A 24,865-nucleotide genomic window follows, 5' to 3' on the forward strand; every position below is an offset into this window, starting at 1 on the left:
CTGTGTGTATAAAAACGTAACATGTCAAAACGAAAGAAGCGCAAAGCCAGAGCACCAATCAGGGCCCAGCGGTCACTTTGTTTAGAGCTGGTTTTGACCTGTTGGTCATACCGACCCAGTGCAGCACGCGGTTCAACGTCAGCGCAGCAGCGTAAAACTTTGGGAGAGTCTGTTCAACATAAATGATGAACTAACCTAACTTTGTGTAAATAGAGCTCAATATAGAAATATGTCCACATATGCAGTCGAGACTGACGCGGCTTTTTTCTGAATTTCTACAAACACCATTTCATTTTATAGTAAATGAGTTTGGGCTGGTTTATGTTTATGAACAGACGCCTACAGATCAACATAGTAAAGGAGCTCATCTGTGATCCTGAGTTTAAAGCCAGTTTTTATTCAACTTAAACTTGGAACTAAGTTGTAAATAAATCTGAAACTTTGCTTGTGTGTAAAAAGTGATTTCAGAGCCACTCGGTTCTCCCTGATGGAAACTGTTTACCTTCAGTGTTTTGTGCTAAGTGAAAAAGAATAAGAATAACAGATTCCAGTGTGTTACCTGATAGTTGGGGTTGTCGATCATGGGTGGCTTCCATTTGCCCTTGTAGTTGGGGTTATCAATCATTGGCCTCTCCCATTTCCCACATCCAGGGGCGGACTCACAGGCAGGGTTTGGAACCTGGGGTGCCTCCCACTCACCATCCATATCCTCATCCCTAGGGAGAGAGGGAGGGAGGGAAGAGGGAGAGAGAGTATAAACTTTCACAGAAGACACAAGACGCTGGAAGAAAGACAGCAGAGGCAGAGCGCCCACACACGCCTGCAGCATAAGCCTTAAAAACAGGCACACACCCTTCCTAAATCTTATTCCTGCTCTCATTTGAGCCTGCTCCGGGCGAGATGACTCTAATTGAATTCAGACACGAATCTGGAACGGCACACGGCCCTCAAGTCCTCAGGTCATACACAAAAGCTCTTCGATTAAGGGCACTCACACAGGACCAGCTTTGCTGTTCCACACCATAACAAACAGTATGGCTGCAGAACATGAACAAAATAGTACAAATCGTAGTTACAGTGCTTCGTGTTGTGATAAGCCTTTACAAAAAAACCCAGAGAATGAAGCCATATATGTTAGCTGAAAATGAAGCGTCATATTTTATAGTGAATTAAAGATCCATTTCATTCACATTCAACATAATTGAAGCGTTCGTCTCACCAACATTGTTAGTTTCACGTTGTATCTAACATCCCTCCCTGGTTCTTTGTTCATTCATTCAATTAATTCATTCATTTTCATTCTGTTCATAATGAAATCAGCCGACAGTTATAAAATTTAATTATGTTTCAGTTTGTCCCTATTAGTGAATTCTTGATATGATCCACAATTGGCATTATTTATTGTTTTATTATTACGTATTGTTTGCAATATATTGTGCTTATATATTATATTTTATTGTATTGCGCTGTATTGTATTGCATTGTACAGCACAGAGTTCTGTGTTCAGCTCTGCTCCTTTTTCTCTCTGTATCTACAGAGACTGTGTTTCTAGCAGTATCTGAGCTCAGGACCGTCTTTCTCTCTAACCTACTGGTAACTAGCAGAGATACTTTCTCTAGATAGACAAAGCACTTCTTGTAAGTCGCTCTGGATAAGAGCGTCTGCTAAACGCTGTAAATGTAAATATAAGTGTATTTATGACTAATGATTTATGTTTGTTTTGTTCTGTGAATCTCTTAATGCAACCAAACACCCACAGAAACTCATATGGATCATTTCTGACTGCCACAATTTTGGGAGCAAGACCCGTTTAATTTTTTAATTAAGTTTCATTTTAGTGCGCCATGATGCATCAGATGATATTTTCACAATTAAAAATTAAACACATTATATCAGTACTGCAAGGGCCAATACTGCAATAACGATTAATAAAAGATATTGCGCAGCCCTAAGAAATAGGATTACACAGACAACAGTGATTAGATCCTACATGAGCACAGACAAACCTGACACACACACACACACACAGACTATTACACCATACCTGCCTCTGCCTCTTAACAGGTTACAGCTCCCTACGGCTACACACCAGCAGGCAGACCAAGAGTTTATAGCCTCTATAATTTATTTCACTTCAAACTGTAAATGGAACTGTATGAGAGACTGACCAGTCCTCCGGCTTGATGGCATCTGGGTCGGCAATATACTCTGGCTCATCGTCCAGCCAGCCGTCAGGCTTCACTGCATCCTCGTCAGGGATCTTAGCAGGAGCATCTTCATCCCTATCAGAAAGAGAGGAGAGAGGATTGAGCGCAAGATCTTACATACACTCACATGTAAACAAGCACACAGCAGCCTTCAGGTATTCAGAGCTATTAAGAGCACCGATGATAAAGAAAGACGGAAAATAGTTAAAGTCATTTTCAACCAGCATCAAACGTGCACAATCATCCTCTTATCCTAAATGCAGTCAGTCAGCTCAGACATGTTCAGTGCCCAAAACCTGCTTCTTTATTTTTGCGTTAAAGCCACAAACCTAATGTCCACGGCATCAGGGAGTGACCGAGCTGTGCGACTACTTCAATTTGCTGAGCTTTGTGAACGATTTGCCTTGAACAGAACGCGACAGAAGTGGAAAATGACGAGCGTCACAGACCTTTAATTCAGTGTTTTCACTGCAGGCTTGGAGTCTCTGCACTGTACAGTTTAGTCTTTTTCTCTGCTGTTCACACCTCGTTCAGCTAAAGGCATTAATCAGCTAATAATATCTGGTATTTTAACCAGGAAACCACAGTGATGCAGGGCAGGGGTTGCAGCACTGGAGCTTACAGAATCACGTCTGTCGAGACACGGCGTAGTTTTCTGACCCACGACATTCAGTCTGATATTTAACGCTTATGTTTCTCCATTCAAACGTCATTTAAATCTTCAGAAACGGAGAGTAAAGTTATACCGGTGGTCCGCAGCTCCGTTAGGGGGACGACTGTTTATCTCTCGGCTGCTAACACTAGTAAAGTTCTCTAATGGCCTGCGTTGTTCACATCTGTGGTAATTAGCTGGTGTGGTTTCCCTCCTATGATGACAGTGTTCTCTCCTCTTTATGCAGCACCATGGGATCCTTTACCCACCCTGACCTGAAGAGCCGGTGGGCTTCTGTGCTTTTAAATGGTTTGAGAGACTCTCAGAACAGGGAGAGGGGTTGTGTATGAGATAAATATAAAAGTGTCAGGAAAACAGATGTGGTATCTTTCCACCACTTTAAGTGGGACCAGGAGTTCAGGGGGAAACTGTATAAGGATCACAGCCTATTTTCTCGACTTTGTAGAGGTAACATTTTTCTCTTCCAAAGTAAGGAGAGTAAATTTAGTCATCTTTCACCTCTAGTTACGTTTGTGCTGAGCAGCAAAGCCAGAAATACCACGCAAAGCTAGAATACCACGCAAATTAGCAACATGCCGAACTCGAGCCTAAGCCGTCACACATTTGTGAGTTAAGTGACCTCGAATAAGACTTGTTTACGAGGTTTTTTACATGGCAAAGCCACTGATCTCTTAAAACTGAACAAAAAGCATGGCGCATAGTTAAATTCAGTAGTAAGAACCGTCTTTAAGACTGAATTTTGTCTGTATTTTGTTCTGGGGACCACACACTGTATTTCTGCGTTTGTCTTCATCTAATAGTGTCCAAGCTTGAAATCGGAATATGTATTATTCCATTGTTGGGACCAAAGGCCTTCCCCTTCAACCCCAGGCCTCCAACATAATATTATGAATAAAGAAAAATTTTAATACCAGCTAAACAATTTCACTAATAACTGTTTCAAGTCAAAAGAGTCTTCAGATGCTGAGTTTGTGGAAGAGGGAAAAGGGGCTTCTGTATTTCAGCATCAGGTGGCACAGAGTCTCGAGACCCAACTGCGCAAACGGTGTTCCATACAGCAGTTTATATGCCGTTTATCTGGGGTAATTTGATAGCCCCCCGCCTATTCTTTAACAGGTGCATCTCTTTGTCCTTCAATTTGGCCACTGCCTGATGACCTCAGTCCTCAAAACTGGTTTCAACAGGTTTTTTTTACCAGTCTGCTCTACCTTTCAAGGTCAACTTGCCCCTCTTCACTGGGTCAGTAGGTACACACAGACCTCACTGTGAACCCAGCGGCTTCCAGTTTCTGCAGACAGACTAAGACCTACCCTTTGTGAGAGAAGTAGTATTCTCTGTTAGGCAATACTTCCTAATTGGTTATTGATTACAACATCTAATCTATTTCATTACTGATTAAGGGAATATTTATTCAAAATCTCCGTCACCATACTGCACCGGTATATTCAGGGTGTGCTGCACGCTACTCTACACCAGCACTACAGGGCAGGGCCACGACTAGACTGCCAATATAAGGTGCTGACCCATCTTAAGACCCCACCCCATTTTCCTTGGCCCTCCAATCCACTGCTAAGCAACCGCAGTCACTTTTCAGCTCTTTTATGGATACACAATGGGGTCCAAAAGTCTCAGACCAATCAAACTGCTTCCTTTTCATTATTTTCTAATTTCATTTCAAATTATATTATCCTAATACAACCTGAGTGGGAAGTGGAATATCTGAAATACTGTGTGAAAAATGTATTATGCAGTAAAAATGCAGTAAATTTCTTAAATAATAATGTGAGCAATCCCACCTCAAGACCTGCAGGGAAAGCTGATGCGGCTTCAGGGAAACAGATGGACTACAGTCTGTAACTGTAGAACTACAAAGTGCAGCTATACAGTAAGTGGAGCTGATAAAATGGACAATGAGCGTAGAAACAAGGAGGTGGTCATAATGTTATGCCTGATCACTGTACATGTACGTGCAGCTGGGCACAGAGATGATGACTGGGGTTCTCGTTTGATGGGAGTGGTGGGAGAAAGTAAACTAAAAGGAAACTAAAGGGAAACTAAAAACACAGCGGGAATGCTGACGCATCCAAGCGAGAGAAGGCGTCTAGAGGCGGACAAGTCACTACACTTTGTGTACTGTGACCAACGACGTGAAGCAACGTAGTAAAAAAGGTCCAGTTTGATTTCAGGTTGGCTGTCAAGTGTGGAGCAGTGGGCCTCCAGGACTAAGGTGGGGAAACGCTGCTCTAGCACATCTCATTCGACTCATTAATTATCTGGCTGATCTTGTGCTGAGTCAGTTGTGCTGCCGTGGGATAAACACAAAAATGTGCAGAACATCGAGCCCCTTTACTTCAGGAATCACTGTCATGCAGTGAAAGAAACAGTACAAGCTCCTATTAATTGTTAGTTGCCTTTGCCTCATAGTTCCAGTGTAAAACAACTTCAGACACCAAACATGTCTGATCAACTACACATGAGGTAGGAGTGGATTATGTAAATTGATTTTTGGCCTAACTATCGCTTTAAGGCTTAAGACACAGTCATTAGGTTAAGACACATGTACTGACCAGTCATCAGGCTTGACCGCATCTGGATCCTGGATCTTGGGCCTCTCGTCCCAGTCCTCGGGTTTGTGGTCATCGGGGTCTTCAATCTCTGCAGGGGGGTTGACTGAAGGGGTCATATCACTCAGTAGACTTCCACTGTTCACCACGGTCTGGTCAACCAGGATCTCAAAGCTGTTATCAGGGTTCAGCACTGCAAGGAACAGCACACCAGGATCAATGGGGGGTACCCAATGTGTTAACAGAACAACGTAATTGAGGCCAAAGCCAGTTCGCTGTAATATATAACCCCTCGCCATGCCCAAAATGGTCTCATCCATTTTGGCATATGTAGCCAAAACAAGCCAAATGGTATTATTTGTTGACAAATTAGACTTGAAGAAAAATGAAGCACGAATACAAAGCAAAGCGAGTCCGCAGCTTCAATCTCTCTCAGAAAACTGGGGCCCAATGCCTTTTCTTCCTTTTATCCCTGCCCCTTGTTTTCGAGTGTCACCCTAACCCCATGGAACTGGGTTACAAGGGGTAGTGGTTGAAATCTTGCCCTAAGAAATGGGAGCCAATGAATGAATAAATGAATGAATGAACGAATGAATGAATGAATAAATGCTCCATTAACAGCTACTAGAGCGCTGCTCAGTAGGCGACAAATGTGCACTTATTTTAAGAAAAAATTATCTTTACTAAATATATTAGCATGTTTGTGCTTATTTATGTTTGAATAAACACTTTAAAATACAAAAGATTTGTTCAGGACAGTAGAAGTTTGGTTCGGGACAGTCAACTTTCAGGTCACAAGCTAGGACAAAGTTGAACATTGAACCCTAACAGTGTTTTGATCTGTGACGGGCCCAGACTTCTAACTAGTGAGTAAAAACGCATTTTAGGTAAAACCAGGGAATCACGACAAAGAAAGAGAGACCAAATAAGCAATTAGTCTTACCAAGTGTGTAAAGGTGGGTCTTCTTGTCAGTGTAGTACGTGCGGAGGTCGGACTCTGGCTTCTTGGCGTGTTTCTCCTCATACTCGCCCGTTTTGGGATTCTTGTGGCGGAAGATGAAGTGCAGCTTGTAGTCCTCACCACATTTGTCAGGTCCAAACATGATGGTGTACGGGGTCTTGTCCACAAACTGCGCCTGAAAGGGTGAAAGTGGAGAAAAGACGGGATTTGAGAGGAGGGAGCGGCTCAAGTTCGTAACACTTCGCTTTACATCTTTAAACACACTCCAGTAAACACACCGCCTGAAGCCCTCTTCACACGGACCTTTCCCTCACATACTGAGTAATGCTTTTCTGTTCCGTGGCCCATGACGCATGTGGGGGAATCTTATGACCTACTAAGCGATGATGTATTGTTACAATAGAGCTACTCTACTGGCCTACTCCACATTCTGCCATGCATCCTACATTCTATAATCGGGGTATGTACACAAGCAAAAGACCCATTTGTTGAAGCGATACTCTGCGTTTCCTTTTGCTCTAAATCAGAAGTTAGCAACTCAAGTGTTAAGAAGACCCATTTCGTCCTTCAAACAAAAGCCACAATATTTTATGTCGATTTATTGAAGCAATATTTTATCGTCTTTGCTGTGAATATGGCTCTGTTCACATTACCAGGCCGAAGTGGCACAAATCCGATTTTATGCCCTAATGTGACTCAGATCTGATGCTTTCAGAGCTGTATGGACACACAAATCTGATCTGTTCAAATCCAGAGCTCCTTTCATACGTGCTCCTAGATCGGAAACGTATCCAAATCGCGACCATCATTCGGCGTTACCATGGCAACCGCTCCGAACAGACGTTAAAGCCTGTAAACGGTGGAAAAACAGCTCATCTCACCTTTGTGTCCTTCGTCTGGCTCTAATAATGAAGCTGAGAGCTGATCAGAGTTAATGATCTTCTCAGCGAAGCTCGTTCTGCTCGTTAGTTTGTGCTGATGATGCAGTGATTCAGTCACGTGACGTCACTGAGTAGGATGAGCTCATGAGGGTCGTTTCAGGCCGGTTCATCACATTAATGACAGATTTGAATCACTGACCTAAACGAGTGTGAACCGTCATGCCAAAGAGATCGGATTTGAGCAACAAGGCTTGTAATGTGAACGTAGCTTAAGTCTCAGTTTGTGTTAATGTTGTAGTTTAGGCCAAAACTATAATATAAACAAAAACACAGACTTACTTTGCTCTGGTTTAAGCTTCAGCTCAGCTATAGCCGCTTTACTCGCATCTCTGGCAGTAAAATGTCTCTCAAAATTTGACTTTTTACGAGGTTGAAGTCGCTTCTCAATCGCCACCTTCTTGTCCTAATTTTCCTGTTCCACCGTAAATGGTGCCTGAGGCGCTAGACAGTAACTGCTGCATCATTTAAGGTGGAACCTCAGCTTCGCGACTTCAGTGACACAAATTAGTCCATTCATCTCCAAATTATCAATGTTCATCTTAAATCTCTCTCTTTGCCGTTTCATTGGCTGCTAGACAAGCGAAACTGTCTTTGTTGCTATGGTGACCCGTTAAAGGTGAATTAGCACTTCTACATTAACTGTCAATGTTCAAGTCATTTTATTGCCGAAACGGTTATCAGCTTGGCTTTATTTTAATATAAAGGAGGATTATTCTGCGTTTACCTACAATCTAATTCTGCTTTGGAGCCTCAACAGGGCAGTAAGAGAGTCGCCCATGGCTCCGGGGACATGTGTTGGCGACCCCTGGTCTAATGGGAACAGTGATGTGAACAAAAAAGGCCCAACCCTCTGACTCAACTACCTATTTAAAGCAATACTGCAGTCCACTATTTGGAATTCAAGATTATGCCAGTGATCCTATTCTCATTAAGCAGAAAGGCCTCCATCACCGTTTCCCCGCCTACTTGTGTTCCATAGTCCTAAAGTGGCAGTAATACTGGGGAATAAACCACAATGAGCGGCCTCAGGGCTGCATTTTAATATGGACTGCGCAGGCATTTGGGAAGCCACTATTTGTTTTGTTCCAACGACCTATTTTTAGGGTACCCTCACCGTCGCTATGCAATGGAACAGCCAATTTAGTATCTGGACAGCAGAGTGGAGCATTAAACATTCTCAAGCGTGTTGAGATGCTGTACGAACAATGCTTTATATTTGGTGGCGTAAGCACTAGGAGAGGAATAACTATTCCAAGTACTTGATCTTTTTAATCCCATGAAAGACTAGGAGTGAAACAGTTTGCATATATTCCAGGAAGCTGAGGGGTGGGAGGGTGGGTGGAGTGTTGCAGTACATTAGGCTCGTCAAGGAACGGACGAATGGATACTCTGCAGTGGTCTGACCATGCAGGCGCTACAAACTGGTGACGTTCTCTGTTCCACACACAGAAAGGGTTCTTACCAGACTGAGGTCTGGGCTTTGAGAGAGCAGCTTGACGTAGGCACCACCACAGTCGATTCCATTCTGGAAGTTCACCTCATACCTGAAAATCAGCACAAAACAGCAATGAGCAATTCTTTGCACAATTTAAAATTATATTTATTCTTTCACCTTCTCTTAGCACACTGCGTGTTATTTGCACAGTGTGTTGCACCGGTACGAGTGGATCAGACACAGCAGTGCTGCAGGAGTTTTTAAACAGTGTCCACTTACTGTCCACATAAAGACAACTGTGAGCACTAGACATGTAGCAGATGCTGCCCTTCTTGCACAAGCCAGTTTGCTTTTGCCACATATTGCTATAAATATGGTATATGAAGGAATATACTCACTGGACAATGAGTGGCTTAGTGTCGAAGGTGAAAGGTCGCAGCAACAGAGCAGAGATGGCATGATGTTTGGCTCTGGATTTTAGCACCAGACCTTTATCACCAGGAAGCTTTGTGTCCTTCATCTCTTCAACCTCCCACTTTCCTGTACACACACACACACACACACACACACATTGTGATTACAAATGTCCATATAGAATGTTCAATACATTTATAAGCGTATCCAGGATGTTGGTTCAAACTCTCAGGTTTCTCAGGTTCATCACAACCCTTACGCTCGTCTCCCACATATGAACGGCTGAGTCAGTGGCGTTTCAGACTGCAGTGAAAATGAAAACGCAGCAGTCCTACAATCACCGTCTGTTGTGTAGCCAGTTGCAGCCGAGATGGTCCAGTACGTTTTAAGCCTAAACCCATTTCATCCCTCATCCCTACCACTTAGCCCATAGCCCTCTGTTTTGTTTTTTCCCCCTCTAGAAGATTAGAATTAACAACCATTTGTCTCTGTGTTTGCATGCTGTGAAATTAGACCTCTGTATTTAACCCATCCATGCAGTGGAACACCACATACACACTAGTGAACACACACACTAGGGGGGCAGGGAGCACACTTGCCCGGAGCAGTGGGCAGCCCTATCCACGGTGCCCGGGGGGCAATTGGGGGTTAGGTGCCTTGCTCAAGGGCACCTCAGTCATGAACCGGCAAACTTCCGGTCACAGGGCTTGGTCCCTACCCTCCAGCCCATGACTGCCACCAATTTGTAAAGGTTTTTTTTTTAATTAATTAATTAAGAGACTCTTATTAGTCCCCCAATGGGGAAATTTCACCTCCGCATTTAACCCATCCATGCAGTGAAACACCACATACACTCGTGAGCACACACACACACTAGGGGGCAGTGAGCACACTTGCCCGGAGCGGTGGGCAGCCCAATCCGCAGCACCCGGGGAGCAGTTGGGGGTTAGGTGTCTTGTTCAAGGACACCTCAGTCACGTTCTGTCGGCTCTGGGGATCGAACCGGCGACCTTCCGGTCACGAGGCTGGCTCCCTCACCTCCAGCCTATGACTGCCCCATCAATGAAGATGGGCCGGGTACAGAGCACCGCTAGTAGTCTGTTAATGTGCTGTTTCGTAGGGCCAGAGTTCAACCACTAACACTGTGACTCAGTTCCAAGGAGTTAGGCTGACACTCAAACAAGGGGTAGGGGCAAAAAGAAGAAATGGGATTAGGCCTTAGAGGCAGCAGATATGAGACTAATATGAAAGGAAAGTCCAGCATGGAAAACAGAGCACTAGTAATGCTTCAATTTCCTCTGTGCACGCGTCATAGGTTAATTAAAATATTATATTATAAATAAAGACACAAAAAAGTAGCCTTACACTGATACTGAATCAGTGGAGATGCTGGCACTTAAATGCAGCATCTGTATCGCTAATGAGGACATCGATATCTATAACAGACCATGTGCACCAGTAAACAGAACCTGACAACACATCAGCGGTTTGGGACGACAGGTGAGGTAAAAAAAAGCTCATGGACGAATCTGGAACATCCGTTTCTGGAGTTAGGAACACATTAAAGGAGCTGCTTAACTAACTGGCTGAGCTGCTGCTTTCCTTCAGCTTCGTTTAGCTTTCAGTATAACAGCACGGTAGCCGGACCTGTGCGTCCACTGTGCCTCCGTCGGTCAGCTGTATCACAGCAGTGGAGTCTCATGACCCATCGCTTCATACAAGCCAGTAAAAACACGCAGACACTGACGGCATCAACGGCAGTGCCATTTACTGGACTGACGCTCAGAGATGCAGCGCAAGTGAACAAGATGCACGTATGAGATAAACGACTCGAGAAATTTGGATGTGAAACAACATTCAGCTCCGTTTTTGAGCCAGAGAAACTGCTGTGTGCTGATGTGTGAGCACCACAGGTTTATCTGTACGCTGCTCAGCTGTTTTTAACTGTAAATAAATATATTTTATACTCAAAGTTGTTAATAATTATAATAGTAAACAGTAAATGCATATAGTAATAAAACAAAACTTAAGTTTTCTTAAGCATCTAATAAATATAATCCAACAAGTTAATGCCATCTAGACAAGCTGAGTGTGTTGCATGTGTGACCCACAACACAGACTTTACCCAATTATATAGAGATTAGACATCGTCACTGTCCAATGAAAAACATGCATCTCCATTTTTTGCGCTTTTTACTATTCTGAATCATTTGAGCCGAGCAGCTGTGCTTTACAGTGTGTGAAGATTCCACGATGATCGGAACGACAGAAATGCTCCAAAATTGCTTGCAACAAAATCTCTTTCCATTGTCTTACATTGAAAGTAAAGAACGTTTTTGCCTTGTCCTGTAAATTTACTATAGCGACGATATAAATATCAGGACATCCAGGCGAGTTAGAGCTGGTATCGGTACTCGGTATCAGTCAAAACTAAGCGATCAGGTATCAGTATTAGCGGGGAAAAAGTGGTATCGTCCATCTCTACAAGGAAGTCTACATAATTGCGGAAAAAAATTAGTTTCGTTAGTGACAAATCTTAATTATTCATACACTAATTTCCAGACTTTAAAACAATGGGCTAACTGCTCACCATGAGGGGCACTTCCAGCTCTAAAATGTGGGGCTAAAATAAAACTGTCTATGGAGTAAAACTTGGAATTATGTTTATTGAAGTTCTTAAAAGTTTTTTCCATTTTAAAAATTAAACTCATTATGAACCTTCCAATCTTCCAACCTTACTTTAAATAATACTAATAATATAAAAAAAATGAAAAACTAAATTGAAAAAGTTGAGCCAGCCACCTCCCAACAGAAAGGACTCTATAAATGATGATTTCCAACATGTCTCTCTTATTATCTCTATTAATACCTTGGGCTTAAATAGATCATAACATAATCCTTGTAAATATCTATGATCTGAACACTGAACAGGAACACAGTTAGAAGCTATTTGGTAGAATGGCCCATATATACCGTTCGGTTCTGTTTCTCCTGTTAAGTCAGTTGCATCATGTGGCTATAATGAAAAGTAATAGGACATCACTTAACCTACTCGGTTTATTTAACTATCCAGTAAATGCTTACCATCATATTTAGCGATTTCTTCATCAATGTCGTCCTTCTTTGCCTGGGAAACAACCCATCTGGAAAAAACAAATAACATTTTAAAACACCACTAATAGTTGAAGGGACTGCATGTTTATCCTGCAAGGCGATTAAAAACGTACCCGTCCAGTGTTCCTTTATCAAACGACTCTGCAAAGAAGTGTTCTCCCCTTGGCTCAGGAGCTTTATACGTCACCTGGAACAGAGGTGTTGCGAGATTAAATCATCAGTATGACTTTATACTTCCTTACAGTACATCTGGCCTATTAAAGGCACAAATCAGCGAAACCCTTAGAGCTGAACTGCATGTAAATAAGCAGTTCTACAGCACGCTGACCAGGGTATATTTTGATTTGTCCATCTGAATTTTCGTGACCAAATCGTAAGGCAAAATATTCAGTAACTGTGAAATAAATGTAAATTTTATTGACTTATTTATTTTTGGTCAAATCTCCCCTCAAATGAACAGAACATGTTTTATGATCTCCACATAATCACTATATACTTACAATTTACTGCTGAAAGCCAAAAATCTCCGACGCTCTTTGTGTTGTTTTCTAAAAGTGATGTTTCCAGAGCAGATCACTGAAGAGACGCCGTCTGTTTATAGTTTAGAGCCCAGATTTGGGGAAAAACGGCTCGACTTTCAGTAGAAAAACAAACTGAGTTCAGCTTCTTTTATTATAAGGGTTTAAAATGACATCACCGTCTATTAGACTGGAGAGAAGAGCTGCAGCCTCACACGACGCCCAGCTTCTGAATGGAGCTTATGAAATATGCAAATGATGAATATAACGAAGTGCGTTTTGGAGCCACCGGTGGTCCCGAGGAGTTGAAAAGGTTAACAGCACCAAAGGAAAAATAATGTGTGTAAATAAAATACTTTCCTAAAATGCACTGACCAACTTCAGCTTTAACTTTTAATTTTAACTGCTTTAACTGGATTTGACTTTTGTCTCTTATCATAACCTCATTTCTCACTAATGTCAAGTCACTGAAGTGACGCTATGGCTGGATTTGTAATACTGAGGTAGCTGATTAGACAAGTTCTAAGTTGGTATCTGGGTCAGTGGGCTAATTTAGAAGTCAGGGTCACATAAACTTTACCACTAGATGGCAAGAAACAGTCATTCAGCTCTGACCAGCAGGGTGTCGTTCAGCGTACACTGTTAGAAATGAAGGTTCTGTACATTTTTAGTTCATCAAGGTACAAACAGTATAAATGTCCCCTCAAAGCTCCAGCAGGTCTGATTGTGGAGCTTAAATCAGGTTCTCCAGGTGAAAAGTTGGTATTTGTTCCTTTTCATAACCGAATGTTTTAAAACAGAGCAGTAGAGTAAAAGCCTGGAGGCGGGGCGAGGCGGGGTGTGTGGAGTCAGTCCAGCTTAGAACAGATCATTTCAGTGGATTATGGTTCAGTTATGTTCCCTGACTAAAGGCACTGAGATGGAGCCTTGAGGGTCCCACTCCAGTAACAAGAGGGGAACTGCCCCAGAGACAGTTCACCACCTTTATTTCTGAGGGCTTGGTCTTGCACCAAAAACAGAAAGGCTGGACTGAGCCAGAGACATTATGAAGGAAGGGACAGTTCACTGGGTTAAAATTGAATGGGGTACACTCTTAGAAATAGGAGGTACTAAACTGTTATTGGGCAGTTCCCCTCTTGTCACTGGGGTGGGACCCTCAAGGGTCCATCTCAGTGCCTTTAGTCAGGGAACATAACTGAACCATAATCCACTGAAATGATGTTCTAAGCTGTACTGACTCCACACACCCGCCTCGCCTCGCCTCCAGGCTTTTACTCTACTGCTCTGTTTTAAAACATTTGGTTATGAAAAGGAACAAATACCAACTTTTCACCTGGAGAACCTGATTTAAGCTCCACAGTCAGACCTTAGAACCACTGTAGAACCTTTGAGGGAGCATTTACACTGTTTGTACCTTGATGAACAGAAAATGAACCTGAACAGAACCTTCATATCCAATAGTGCAGCTTGTAACACTCAAATATCTGTTTATGAGGAAAGTCCCATGCTTCTGTAAAAAGAGCCAACTGGTTTGCTGGTAATGTTGTGGAGGGATTATCAGTGTGTTTGTTTGTTATTTGAGCCAAACATTTACAATACGTTTAAAATATTAATGTGAGTTGTGTCAGATGTTAGTAGTGAAACGTTAATTATCTTGTATGACAGGAATCAACTGGCCGGGGCGCCATCGAGAAGGCCGCAGCACAGACAGGCCTTCCTATAAGGACACTGACTGTTTGTATTCCCTTAATCTGGAGCAATAAAATTCCAACTGTTTGCATAAGTGCAGTTTTTATCAGGCAGATATGAAAAGCTACATAAAACACTTCTATTCCTATTCAGCTGGTATAACCGTCACGACAGAACTAACAAGCTGTACCTATGAGCTAGCAGCAGGCAGCATGGCCAAAAATGGATATTATGGTAAATACACTGACCAGGCATAACATTATGACCACCTCCTTGTTTCTACACTCACTGTCCACTTTATCAGCTCCACTTACTGTATAGCTGCACTTTGTAGTTCTACAGTTACAGACTGTAGTCCATCTGTTTCTCTGATACACTGTTACCCTGTTCTTCAGTGGTCAGGACCCCCATGGACCCTCACAGAGCAGGTACTATTTGGGTGGTGGATCATTCTCAGCACTGCAGTAATACTGATGTGGTGGTGGTGTGTTAGTGTGTGTTGTGCTGGTCTGAGTGGATCAGACACAGCAGTGCTGCTGGAGGTTTTAAACATCTCGATGTCAGTTGCTGGACTGAGAATAGTCCACCGACCAAAAATATCCAGGCAACAGTGTCCTGTGGGCAGCGTCCTGTGTCCACTGATGAAGGACTAGAGGATGACCAAGACAAACTGTGCAGCAGCAGATGAGCAGTCGTCTCTGACTTTACACCTACAAGGTGGACCGACAAGGTAGGAGCACCTAATAGAGTGGACAGTGAGTGGACGCAGTGTTTAAAAACTCCAGCAGCACTGCTGTGTCTGATCTTTCACCTCCATCTACACTCGTGCAGAACAGCGAAGCCAGAAATTCTGTGTCAGATATGACGCCACAACATAATCACGTGACTGAAATCCTATGATTGGCACCGCAAACGGCCGACAGAGTACGAGCACATGCCTATTAACAATGTAACTGAAGCCTTATTGGTCTTACAGTAGGTGCAGCGGCGGGTGCAGGGGCCGGCTTTTCCTCCTCTTCAGCTTCTCCATCCAGCAGCTCATCGTCTCCCAGGTCACCTACGTCATCTTCCACGTCCACATCCACGTCCTCTTCCTGAGCGCTCACCTGCAGGGTCACACACAGGCCCAGCGCCAGCAGGAGCACACACAACTGCGCCTTCAGGTCCATAGTCTAAGAGACAAAGAAGCAAGGACAGAAAAGAGAAGAGTCGCCATTAAGAAGCTGAACTGCATCTACAGCTTGATAATTTTACATCAACATATGAGAGATGCCAACCACACTCAATCACAAGGGTGGGAGACCTTGCGTCAGTCAAAAGCACACAGGCAACGTTTAACGACCCCTAGTCTAATGTCAACACTGCTGGGTGGCTCCCAGGCACACAGTGGACATTACCATCCCGGCGCTGCCTTGACTCCTATCGCCATAGCGACGAGAGCCGGGGTAAGAAGTTTCGCAGCCTCAGCCCTTTTCCCTTAAGGAGATTTAACCCAAAGAGATTAAATCTCTGTACCATTGTGCCACAAAGGCATACATACCAATTACATGCATGTACATTTTCCTTAAATACATCCACATACACAAGCTCCATGCACAGACCCACCACTGCAGGCTCATATACTTATTCACACACCAAGTAGACTGTCGATTCACTTTCTTGTCCAATTCTAACTTATAAAAATAAAGATTTCTCTCCCCCAGGAAACACAGTAATGGGTCCACGTCATTCACTGAAACAGCAGCATTTAACCTCTTCAACTCCTCGGGACCACCGTTCTTCATAACGTTCATACTCCATAAGCTCCATTCAGAAGCTGGGCGTCGTGTGAGGCTGTAGCTCTTCTCTCCAGTCTAATAGACGGTGATGTCATTTTAAACCCTTATAATAAAAGAAGCTGAACTTTGTTTTTCTACTGAAAGTCGACCCGTTTTTCCCCAAATCTGGGCTCTAAACTATAAACAGACGGCGTCTCTTCAGTGATCTGCTCTGGAAACATCACTTTTAGAAAATAACACAGAGCGGCGGAGATTTTTGGCTTTCAGCAGTAAATTGTGAGCATATAGTGATATCAGAGATCATAAAACACACGTTCTGTTCATTTGAGGGGCTTTTACAAAAAATAAACTTTAAAAAATTACTGAATAATTTCCCTTACGATTTGGTCATGTAGATTCAGATGGAAAAACCAAAATACACCCTGGTCACTTCCACAAATCTTTCAAATGTTCTATATAATTAATTGCTTAAGATGCAAATCGTGACAATTAAGAGTGGTTCAAAACAAAACAGTTAATTCTTGAGAAACTTATCAAGTCAGAATTGTTGGCTGTGGGGGGTATAAAGATCAGACATCTCAAAAGTGTAATGTCTCAAAGCTTCAGCACAGAAAATTATTACATAAAATGATTATGAATTTGTTTCTAATGCACTGTAAATATCACACGTGATGTCACTCAGCCAGTCAGATCTGAGTGTTACAATGAGCTCTGAGACTCAAGTGAGTGATGGCACACAGGGGAGGGACAAGGAGAGAAACAGCAGTCAGAGAAGAAAGTGAGTCAGAGGGAAGTTATTCCACATGACGTGATCTAAGAAGAGGAAACTGACAGTAAATGTTAAAATCTGACTGAACTGGACTTTATTTGATCTGATATTCAGTTGTCGACTGTATAAGATGCTGATAATCCTACTTGGCTACTTCAGTAAACAGTATATGGAACTGAATCATGATGCAAGTTACACATTGCTGATTTTCTGGATCTTTGCTTGAGGAAATTCTCTAACCGGACCCCCTTTTTTTCATTAAATACCCCTGATCTAAACTGATGTACAGGCAGCTTACAAGCTCTGAGTTACTAGTTAGTATTCTTCCTATTTTAAACTTAAGACAACACTGTTGATATCTTTCGAATTCAGCTGTAATCGTACCATTATTACCATACATATTCAAACAAATGACCCACGTAGGCTCACCAGTGATTTTGGATTGTACACTAATATCCACGTAGAAATCTGTGTCTCTCCAATGAATCGTTTCAGGCGAAGCCACTCCGAATGACTCCACGGACACCCCAACGATAGAATTATGATCATGATGGACAGGTTAACGCTGCACAGACCCCGCTTGTAAGCTCAGCTAAAGGCAGTACATGTACAAGTTAACAGTGTCTACACACCGTCAGCTGGAATTAACATTAGCATTTGGAAAAAAAAAAAAAAGATGCGCCAACATTGTGGACCTTTCCCGAAACGGGGAAGTGGCAAGAAAAACTCGCAACATTGGACGTCTCTTCCTATCTGCTCACGAGAAATATCACAGTTCATTCCGCCTCTGCTCTTCCAAGTAAACTGCTCTGACAGGAACCAGAGAGAAACGAGTGCTTTGCCCTGAAGGAGGGCAAAAAATTCAATTTCATTTCCATCTGCGGCAGGAAGGAAAAGGCCACTTAGAAAAAAAATTCTTATTTAAAAGTTTCTGCGCAATTCATCAAGTCCACCGTCGCTCAGCGTCCCAGGAACTCTCCTTAGGGGTCTCCACAAACACCAACACCAACAAACCTCCCCTGATGATGCTTGAACACACACACAGAGCTAGCACTTCCCACAGAACGCTCCTCTAATGAGCTTAAGATGCTCAGGATTAGCCAGGTCGAGCCAGTGGTGCCAACGGTAAACGCTAGCAACGGATCGCCATAGTAGCCAACCCAAACAAAGCCCAGCTCCTAGACTAGACAGAAAAGGGAAACGTCTCATGTCAGTCAAGAAGCTTTCGGTTACATCCTGAAGTGGGTGAAGATTCCCGACACAGGCATAACTGCAGATCGCAGTCTAATGGAGCTCATCAGCTCCATTACACACTCCAACTTTAGTGTTGGAAAGAGACAGAGTAAACACCGCCCCACCGAGAGGCGCTAGGCAGCTCAGCGAGACGCGGAGCTCTAAGAGCTGCCTGCTTGGATTAGTAACTCCGCAGGGTGCACTACAGTGCAAGAGGGTTGGTTGTGTGTGTGTGTGTGTGTGTGTGTGTGTGTGTGTGTGTGTGTGTGCATGCTTGTTAAAAAGAAAGAGTATTATTAGGGAGGGTGGGGGCATGATGTATACACCCCCCCCACACACACATCCCCACCCACCCAAGGGACCTCCATGGGTCCTCAAAATTAACCATCGAATCCTCTTCACAACTGCGCTGCAGAGCGTTCCCGATGAATAAACGCTCAATTTAACGCACATTCAAGCTCATCAACGGTTCAAACTCTGACTTACTAGATACAGTCAATACAGTCGTGTCCACACCTTTGAACACCCTCTTACTTGTTTTGCTGATTTTCTAAGCAAATGTAAGTTAACACACATTCTACAGGGAGCTACAGGTATTTTTTTGGGTATTTTTAGTGCACAATTTCTCTTTATTTGCTGGGTTTTACAGATGGGGGTGGGGGTGTGGGGGAGGGGGGGGAGGGGTGTGTGACAACTGTGGCTTAACTTTCTCACATTTTCCCAATATGTTAAATTCAGCAAATAAATGGTAACTGTGCATTAAAATTAAGAACCTTTGCATATCGCTGGTATGCCTGGTTCCACTGACTTGCATTAAAAGTAGAGTAGGTTTTGTCCTTCTTTCGTTTTTTTTTGCGATACAAGGTTTTCTTCCGATAACAGCGATATGACCATCAGCAGCTGTTCAGAATCACCTGTCATTAATAACTAAAGTTATTCTATGCAATTTTAACCATTTTTCAGTGTAAACTGTATTATCTTGAGCTATATAATATCGCAATGTACCTAAAGTACTATACTGTGATATATGTTACTATAATACTACGCACAATACTATTTTTCACATTTTGTGTAATTAATTGGTTAAGATGTAAACTGTGAAAATGTAATTCTTGAGAAATATTTTATTCAATACTTCAGGTTATTTGAGTTATTAGAAGATTAACTATATTTTAATTATTTATTGATAGTAATTTCTTGATGTTAGTTTTATTAGAACTACATTCTCAATGTTCAGCTCTGTCAGCTCTGGGCAGTCGTGGGCTGGAGGTTAGGGAACTGGCCCTGTGACCGGAAGGTCGCCGTTTCAATCCCCAGCGCCGACAGTCCATGACTGAGGCAGTCCCCCAACTGCTCCCCGGGCGCTGTGGATTGGGCTGCCCTCCACTCTGGGCAAGTGTGTATGTGGTGTTTCACTGCCCAGATGGGTTAAATGCGGAGGTGAAACGTCCCCGGTGTGGGACTAATAAGGGTGTCTTAATCTTAATCCTTTGGCAATTAAGAAATCATCTCCTGTAAAGTACGAGCATCATAATCATTGTGTCATATACACCCGTTTGAACACCCCTTTGCTTGTTTTGCTGATATTTTAAGTGAAATAAGCTCACATTCTACGGGGAACTAAAATATACCATCTTCCTGGACATTTTAGTGTTCAGTTTCTGTTCTTTTGCCAAGTTTTAAAAACCTGGAAAAAATGAAAACATAAAATATGAAATGTGCCACATTTTCCCAGTATGTTCAATTCAGCAAATAAACGGTCACCATGCATTAAAACACGCAGAAGTCTGTTCTCTGTAAAGGATGCGTCAACTCATTTCATTTGACTGGGGGACCCAAACCTTTGCACATCGCTGCTGTCGAAATAAAACCTTGCATCTCCATTTTTTTTTAAATTTTAAGTTTGACATGATTTAAAAGCACCTGTTGCCCTTTACATTGTGCGTAAATTTCACGACGAACAGACCCAAAGAAAAGGCCCAAAGGCTTGGAAAGACGTCCGGTTCCATTGACTTACATTAGAAGACAAGTAGGTTTTTTCCTTCTCCTGTAAAGTCGTTCTGGCATCACCCGTCATTAATAACTAAAGATGTTCTACACAATTTTAACTTATTTCACTGTAAACAGAAACATAATGAGCTATATAATAGCACTGCAGCCAAGTAATACTACAACGCCACACCCTATGCTGCTGTATTCAATACTTGTTATTAGAGGTAAACTATCAAATGTAATTATGAGCATCACAACATGTCATTCCATGCGTTTATTTTACTGAAAACAGTGACCCCAAGCTCACAGCCAGGCAGCCAAGCCCACACCTGCAATCATCAATGGAAATAAAGCATCGCAGTGCAATAAAAGGCCACAGCTCGAGTTTTCACGCTCAAAGCTTCAGCGTCTGCCTGAAGCTTTCTGAAGACCCGAGGAGGTAAAACGTGACGCACCACTAAAGTCCGACAGAAACGGTGTCGTTTCTCTTGGAGGATTCACTGCTGGCTCTGACTGGTAACCACGGCGCCAAGCGTGACACACTCTGCAGCTCTGCAGAGCCGAGAGCGGTCGTACGCAGGTCCAGTGGGCATTTCCTAGCAGCTGGTGCCGGCGCCCATCGACACGGTGCTGTTTGTAAACACCGATTTGTCTGCGGATCTCCAACGACAGTAGGGCTGAAAGATGAAATCGCTTTTATACAGAAATCACAAAATTATAGCCTACACTCTCAAAAAAGAGCAAGGTTCTTAAAAAGATGGTTCTTTAGTGAAGACAATCATTTTAAACAGAACCATGAGGTAAATGTGCTGTACATGGTTCTATACAGCACCAAAAGGGTTCTGCTGTTGCTACAATGTCAAGCTTGTGCCGTACAGAACCGCATACGTCCATACACTTAGAACCGTTTCATCACCCAAAGAACTTTTTAAGCATGCAGGTGAGTCACTGAGTGTTTATGGTTCTACACAGAACCCTTGAAGAACCGTCTTTTGTAAGCGTGTACATCAGCAGAAATGTTGCGTTTTAGATTTTAAGCGGGGAAACCGAACCTAATTAGAGTCTGTGAAATATCTGTAGGTGAGGTCCACACGTTGTGACATCACAACCACAACTTACTTTAGGGGTCAAGCCTCGAGCTAAAAAGGTGGATATGATATTCTGGTCTTCTTTAAAAATAATAAATAATAATAAAATTAAAAAATAATAAATCAGGCATGAATCTTAATTATTTTAAAAAAACTACAAAGAAAAATAAATAAATAAATTGTAGATGCAATACTTGTAGGAAAAATCGCAGTTATGCATTTCCCCCAAATCGTTCAACTTTGGGTCACTATAGCACCTTTATAACATGCGTATAGACATACTGAGGCATATTTAAGTGGAGAAGGATTTACACACATACACCAAATCAAAACAGAGGATAATTAAAGGGCCCATATGCAACATTTTTTATTTTAGTCCCCCCCCCAAAAACACATTTTCCAGCCTCTTTTTCCTTAGAATTAAAACGGGTTGTTTGTTTTACTGTGCCTTTAAGACTGATCTAGGTAAATGAGCTCTGCTCCAATTGCCCCGAATTGTGTCTTATTCAAAACCAGCCTGACTAAATGTAAACGTGCAGATTTTTGACGACATTACAGGAACTCAATTAAAGGAGTTCAAAATGGGGCGTTTTTGCAACTTCATATACAAACTGTGTGGGCCAGGGCGTGAACAGCGCATTTCAAATCTTAGCAGTTGGCCCTTTAAAGGAAGAGTCCACCAAAAAAAAAAAAATTTGCACACTTTCACACCAAACATAGCCAATCAGCAAAGGCACGTCTGCTGTTAGAGGTTTCTTTAACGTGAAGTGCAGTTTACGAGACTCAACAGAAATCTATGCAACTCAAACACACAGACTTTGAATATTTAGCTACGACATCACAGCCGCTTTGGCGCGAAACTAAAAGCAGACTTCAGACTTCGGACATGTCTTTGTTCGCTGACTATGTTTAAGGTAGGTGAACAATTGTGTGAACTTTATTTTTCTGGGTAGACTGTTCCTTTAAAGACTGCGTACTGGCTGTTCCACAAGAGTGACAAATTTGCCTGTTTGTTTATATATGCGTGCTTAAAGGCCTGCTAGGTCTGCTTTAGCCCTCAGTTTGACATGAAACAGTGGGGGACATTGACCAATTCAGCAAGTTCCAAGACCCCACAGAGAGACCCCGCAAGGAGGGGGCAGATCTAGTTTACCGCTTGAGCGGGAAAAGCTCCACAAGTCCGATCAGAGTGGAGTCTAATCTACTACAGCCTGACACCTCGAACCCAGCAAGCGACAGCTCACGGCATCATCCTCACCTAAACAGGATATCCGAGGCCTAAGAAAACATTGCATTCAATTATGATTACTCACCTGGCAAAACCGTCGCCGAGAGGCCTGAACGCTAATGATCACTTTCAGTTTCATGGGCCATCACGTGGCAGCACGTCTCGTTTAAAGGAGAAGAAAAAGACGTGCTTCATAAACCCCTAATAATTTGACTTAATTCTACTGCCCCGAGTTAAAGCCTTCACACGCTGCTGTCTCAGCCCATTGGGTGTCATCCAGGCCTAAGATTTAGGGAAGGGGGAGGGTAAGTGGGCCACAGTCTTTACATAAACCCAGGCAGTTTAACACCGATAAGTAAGCTATAGCAGCTGTCAGTGCAACTCACAGGGGAAGTCCACTGATATTTCAAAATTTCTGCCTAATTAAACAACCTAGATGCACAGAAAGCAGGGATGGCGATGTCTGCTCCTCAGGCACAGCTATTTTTATTTACTGCCCAACCAGTGAGCCTCCACATGTTGTCTGAGCTTTTACGTGCAATAGCGACGACAAGAAAGTGGCAAATCTATAATAATATATTATCTTTGGGGATTATTTGGCCTAGCAACTCCCTGCATCCCTCACTTTTAAAAGCAGCCTCGTCATCGGAGGTCTGGTTCCCATCACCACTGATGCGAAAAGGTCTGACCACTTCACTTCAAACCACTCCGAATGACCATCTTTATCTTAACGCAGCCAGGACGGGTGGACTTCCCCTTTTAGCTGTAAGGTAAGGTGTGTGAGGTATAAAGCAGCAAGCGATAAGATGTCTAATGGGCTGACCTGCCCTAGTTTGCTGGGGTATCAACAGTTGTGAAGATCTGAGACTGAAAGCTAAAAATGTCTTCATAAGAGAATATCTTTCCCTAGTTTTGCTCTCTCGTGTCTCAGGCCCACCGCGAAAGGGGAATTCCACCGATTTCTGAAAATTTCTACATAATTCAGTCGTTGAGATGTAAACAAAGTCATTCAGAGCGTTTTGATGTGAAGGGGTTCATTTGAGGAGAAACCTACCAACTCAGTTTTCCTATCAGTGGTTGTGAAAGGAACCAGGGGCGGTAACGTCTATGATGCAAACAGAACTATTTTGCCTCACAACACCCTCCAGGTACCTAACCGCCCTGAATCGATCTAAAAAAACAAAAACAAAACAAAAAAACACACATTTGGAGACAAATTACTCTCAAAACTTTCATAAAACAATGTCTCAAACATTAGACAGGACATTCGTAACCAACAGCTTTCTGTGATGGAGCTCTTAGGAGCGCTGCAGGCTTTGGACGTCTGGTTCCTATCACCACCACTGTAAAGAATTCCAATGCGGCAAGTCTCTCCAGAATGGTGACATCCTGTATAAATGAAAATAATGCGTGGCCACGCCTTATTAAAGCATGGGAACGAGATGCTAATGCGTGGCCACAACTTAGTAAGGCGTGGGAATGAGATGATTAGCTCGTGGCCACGACTTGGCTCACGACGAAGTCGTGGCCATGGCTTAATCATCTCAATCCCACGCCTTGCTAAGTCGTGGCCACACATTATTATTTCTTTACAGGATGTCACCAGCGGGGCCCCGTAGGTTACATTTCACATCAAAATGAATGTGTTTACATTTTAAAGACTGAATTATGCAGAAAAGTCAGTGTTATTCCCCTTTCAGGCCCAGACTGAGTGGTACACGTGGAGAAGGCTGACAATTATTACCAACGTTGGACTTTAACGACATACAAGCAGAAGGAAGAGACCACCATTGTCTTGGTTTCCTGTGTCCTTTCCCACTGCGCTTCACGAGGGCACAAGAAGCCTTCAGGGCTATAAATCATTCATTACCGATTATAATAAGTCCATAAACACGACGCCGTTCAAATCGCAGAGGCTATTTATTCTGCATGACCTCCACATTCTGGACTTTTCTCGTGTCTGAACTGAAACCTGGCTTGTGCCACACCGGTCGGGCTGGTTTAAGCCCCCTTATTAAACCCCCCATTGCCGCAGAGCAGGAACCCAAAACCAACGGAGCGAAGACGTTTGACAACCTGCTCGCCTGCAATTCGCGGAAGAAAGACAGAATTAAATACTTACAATTCGTGTGTGAACCGCGATTAGCACTGAGCTAACCTGCTCGTGTCAGTACGCAGTCTCTCCCATTCATCTCTAGCGTTAACAGGCTACAGCCACCGCGTTTAAAAACGGCTTTGTGCGCCAAATCGACTCTACAGC

General features: G+C 43.0%; 1 protein-coding gene across 3 annotated transcripts in view; it reads right to left on the minus strand.

The window, feature by feature from the left end:
- The window catches only part of canx (calnexin), a 45,474-nt gene that overhangs the window by 19,939 nt on the left and 670 nt on the right, over positions 1–24,865 (minus strand). For 2 of the 3 annotated variants that reach the window (XM_017683391.2, XM_017683393.2), the window contains exons 2-10: positions 15,492–15,689; positions 12,424–12,497; positions 12,281–12,339; positions 9,181–9,322; positions 8,810–8,891; positions 6,389–6,581; positions 5,449–5,638; positions 2,170–2,283; positions 560–716 (exon numbers count right to left, since the gene is read on the minus strand). In XM_017683391.2, coding sequence (XP_017538880.1) covers positions 560–716; positions 2,170–2,283; positions 5,449–5,638; positions 6,389–6,581; positions 8,810–8,891; positions 9,181–9,322; positions 12,281–12,339; positions 12,424–12,497; positions 15,492–15,686 — 1,206 coding nt within the window. In that variant the 5' untranslated portion in view covers positions 15,687–15,689. Of the gene's footprint in view, positions 1–559; positions 717–2,169; positions 2,284–5,448; positions 5,639–6,388; positions 6,582–8,809; positions 8,892–9,180; positions 9,323–12,280; positions 12,340–12,423; positions 12,498–15,491; positions 15,690–24,727 lie in introns of all 3 variants that reach the window. The other variant, XM_017683392.2, reaches the window with a different exon arrangement.

This window comes from Pygocentrus nattereri, chromosome 8 (assembly GCF_015220715.1).
Source record: "Pygocentrus nattereri isolate fPygNat1 chromosome 8, fPygNat1.pri, whole genome shotgun sequence".
Taxonomy (NCBI): domain Eukaryota; kingdom Metazoa; phylum Chordata; class Actinopteri; order Characiformes; family Serrasalmidae; genus Pygocentrus; species Pygocentrus nattereri.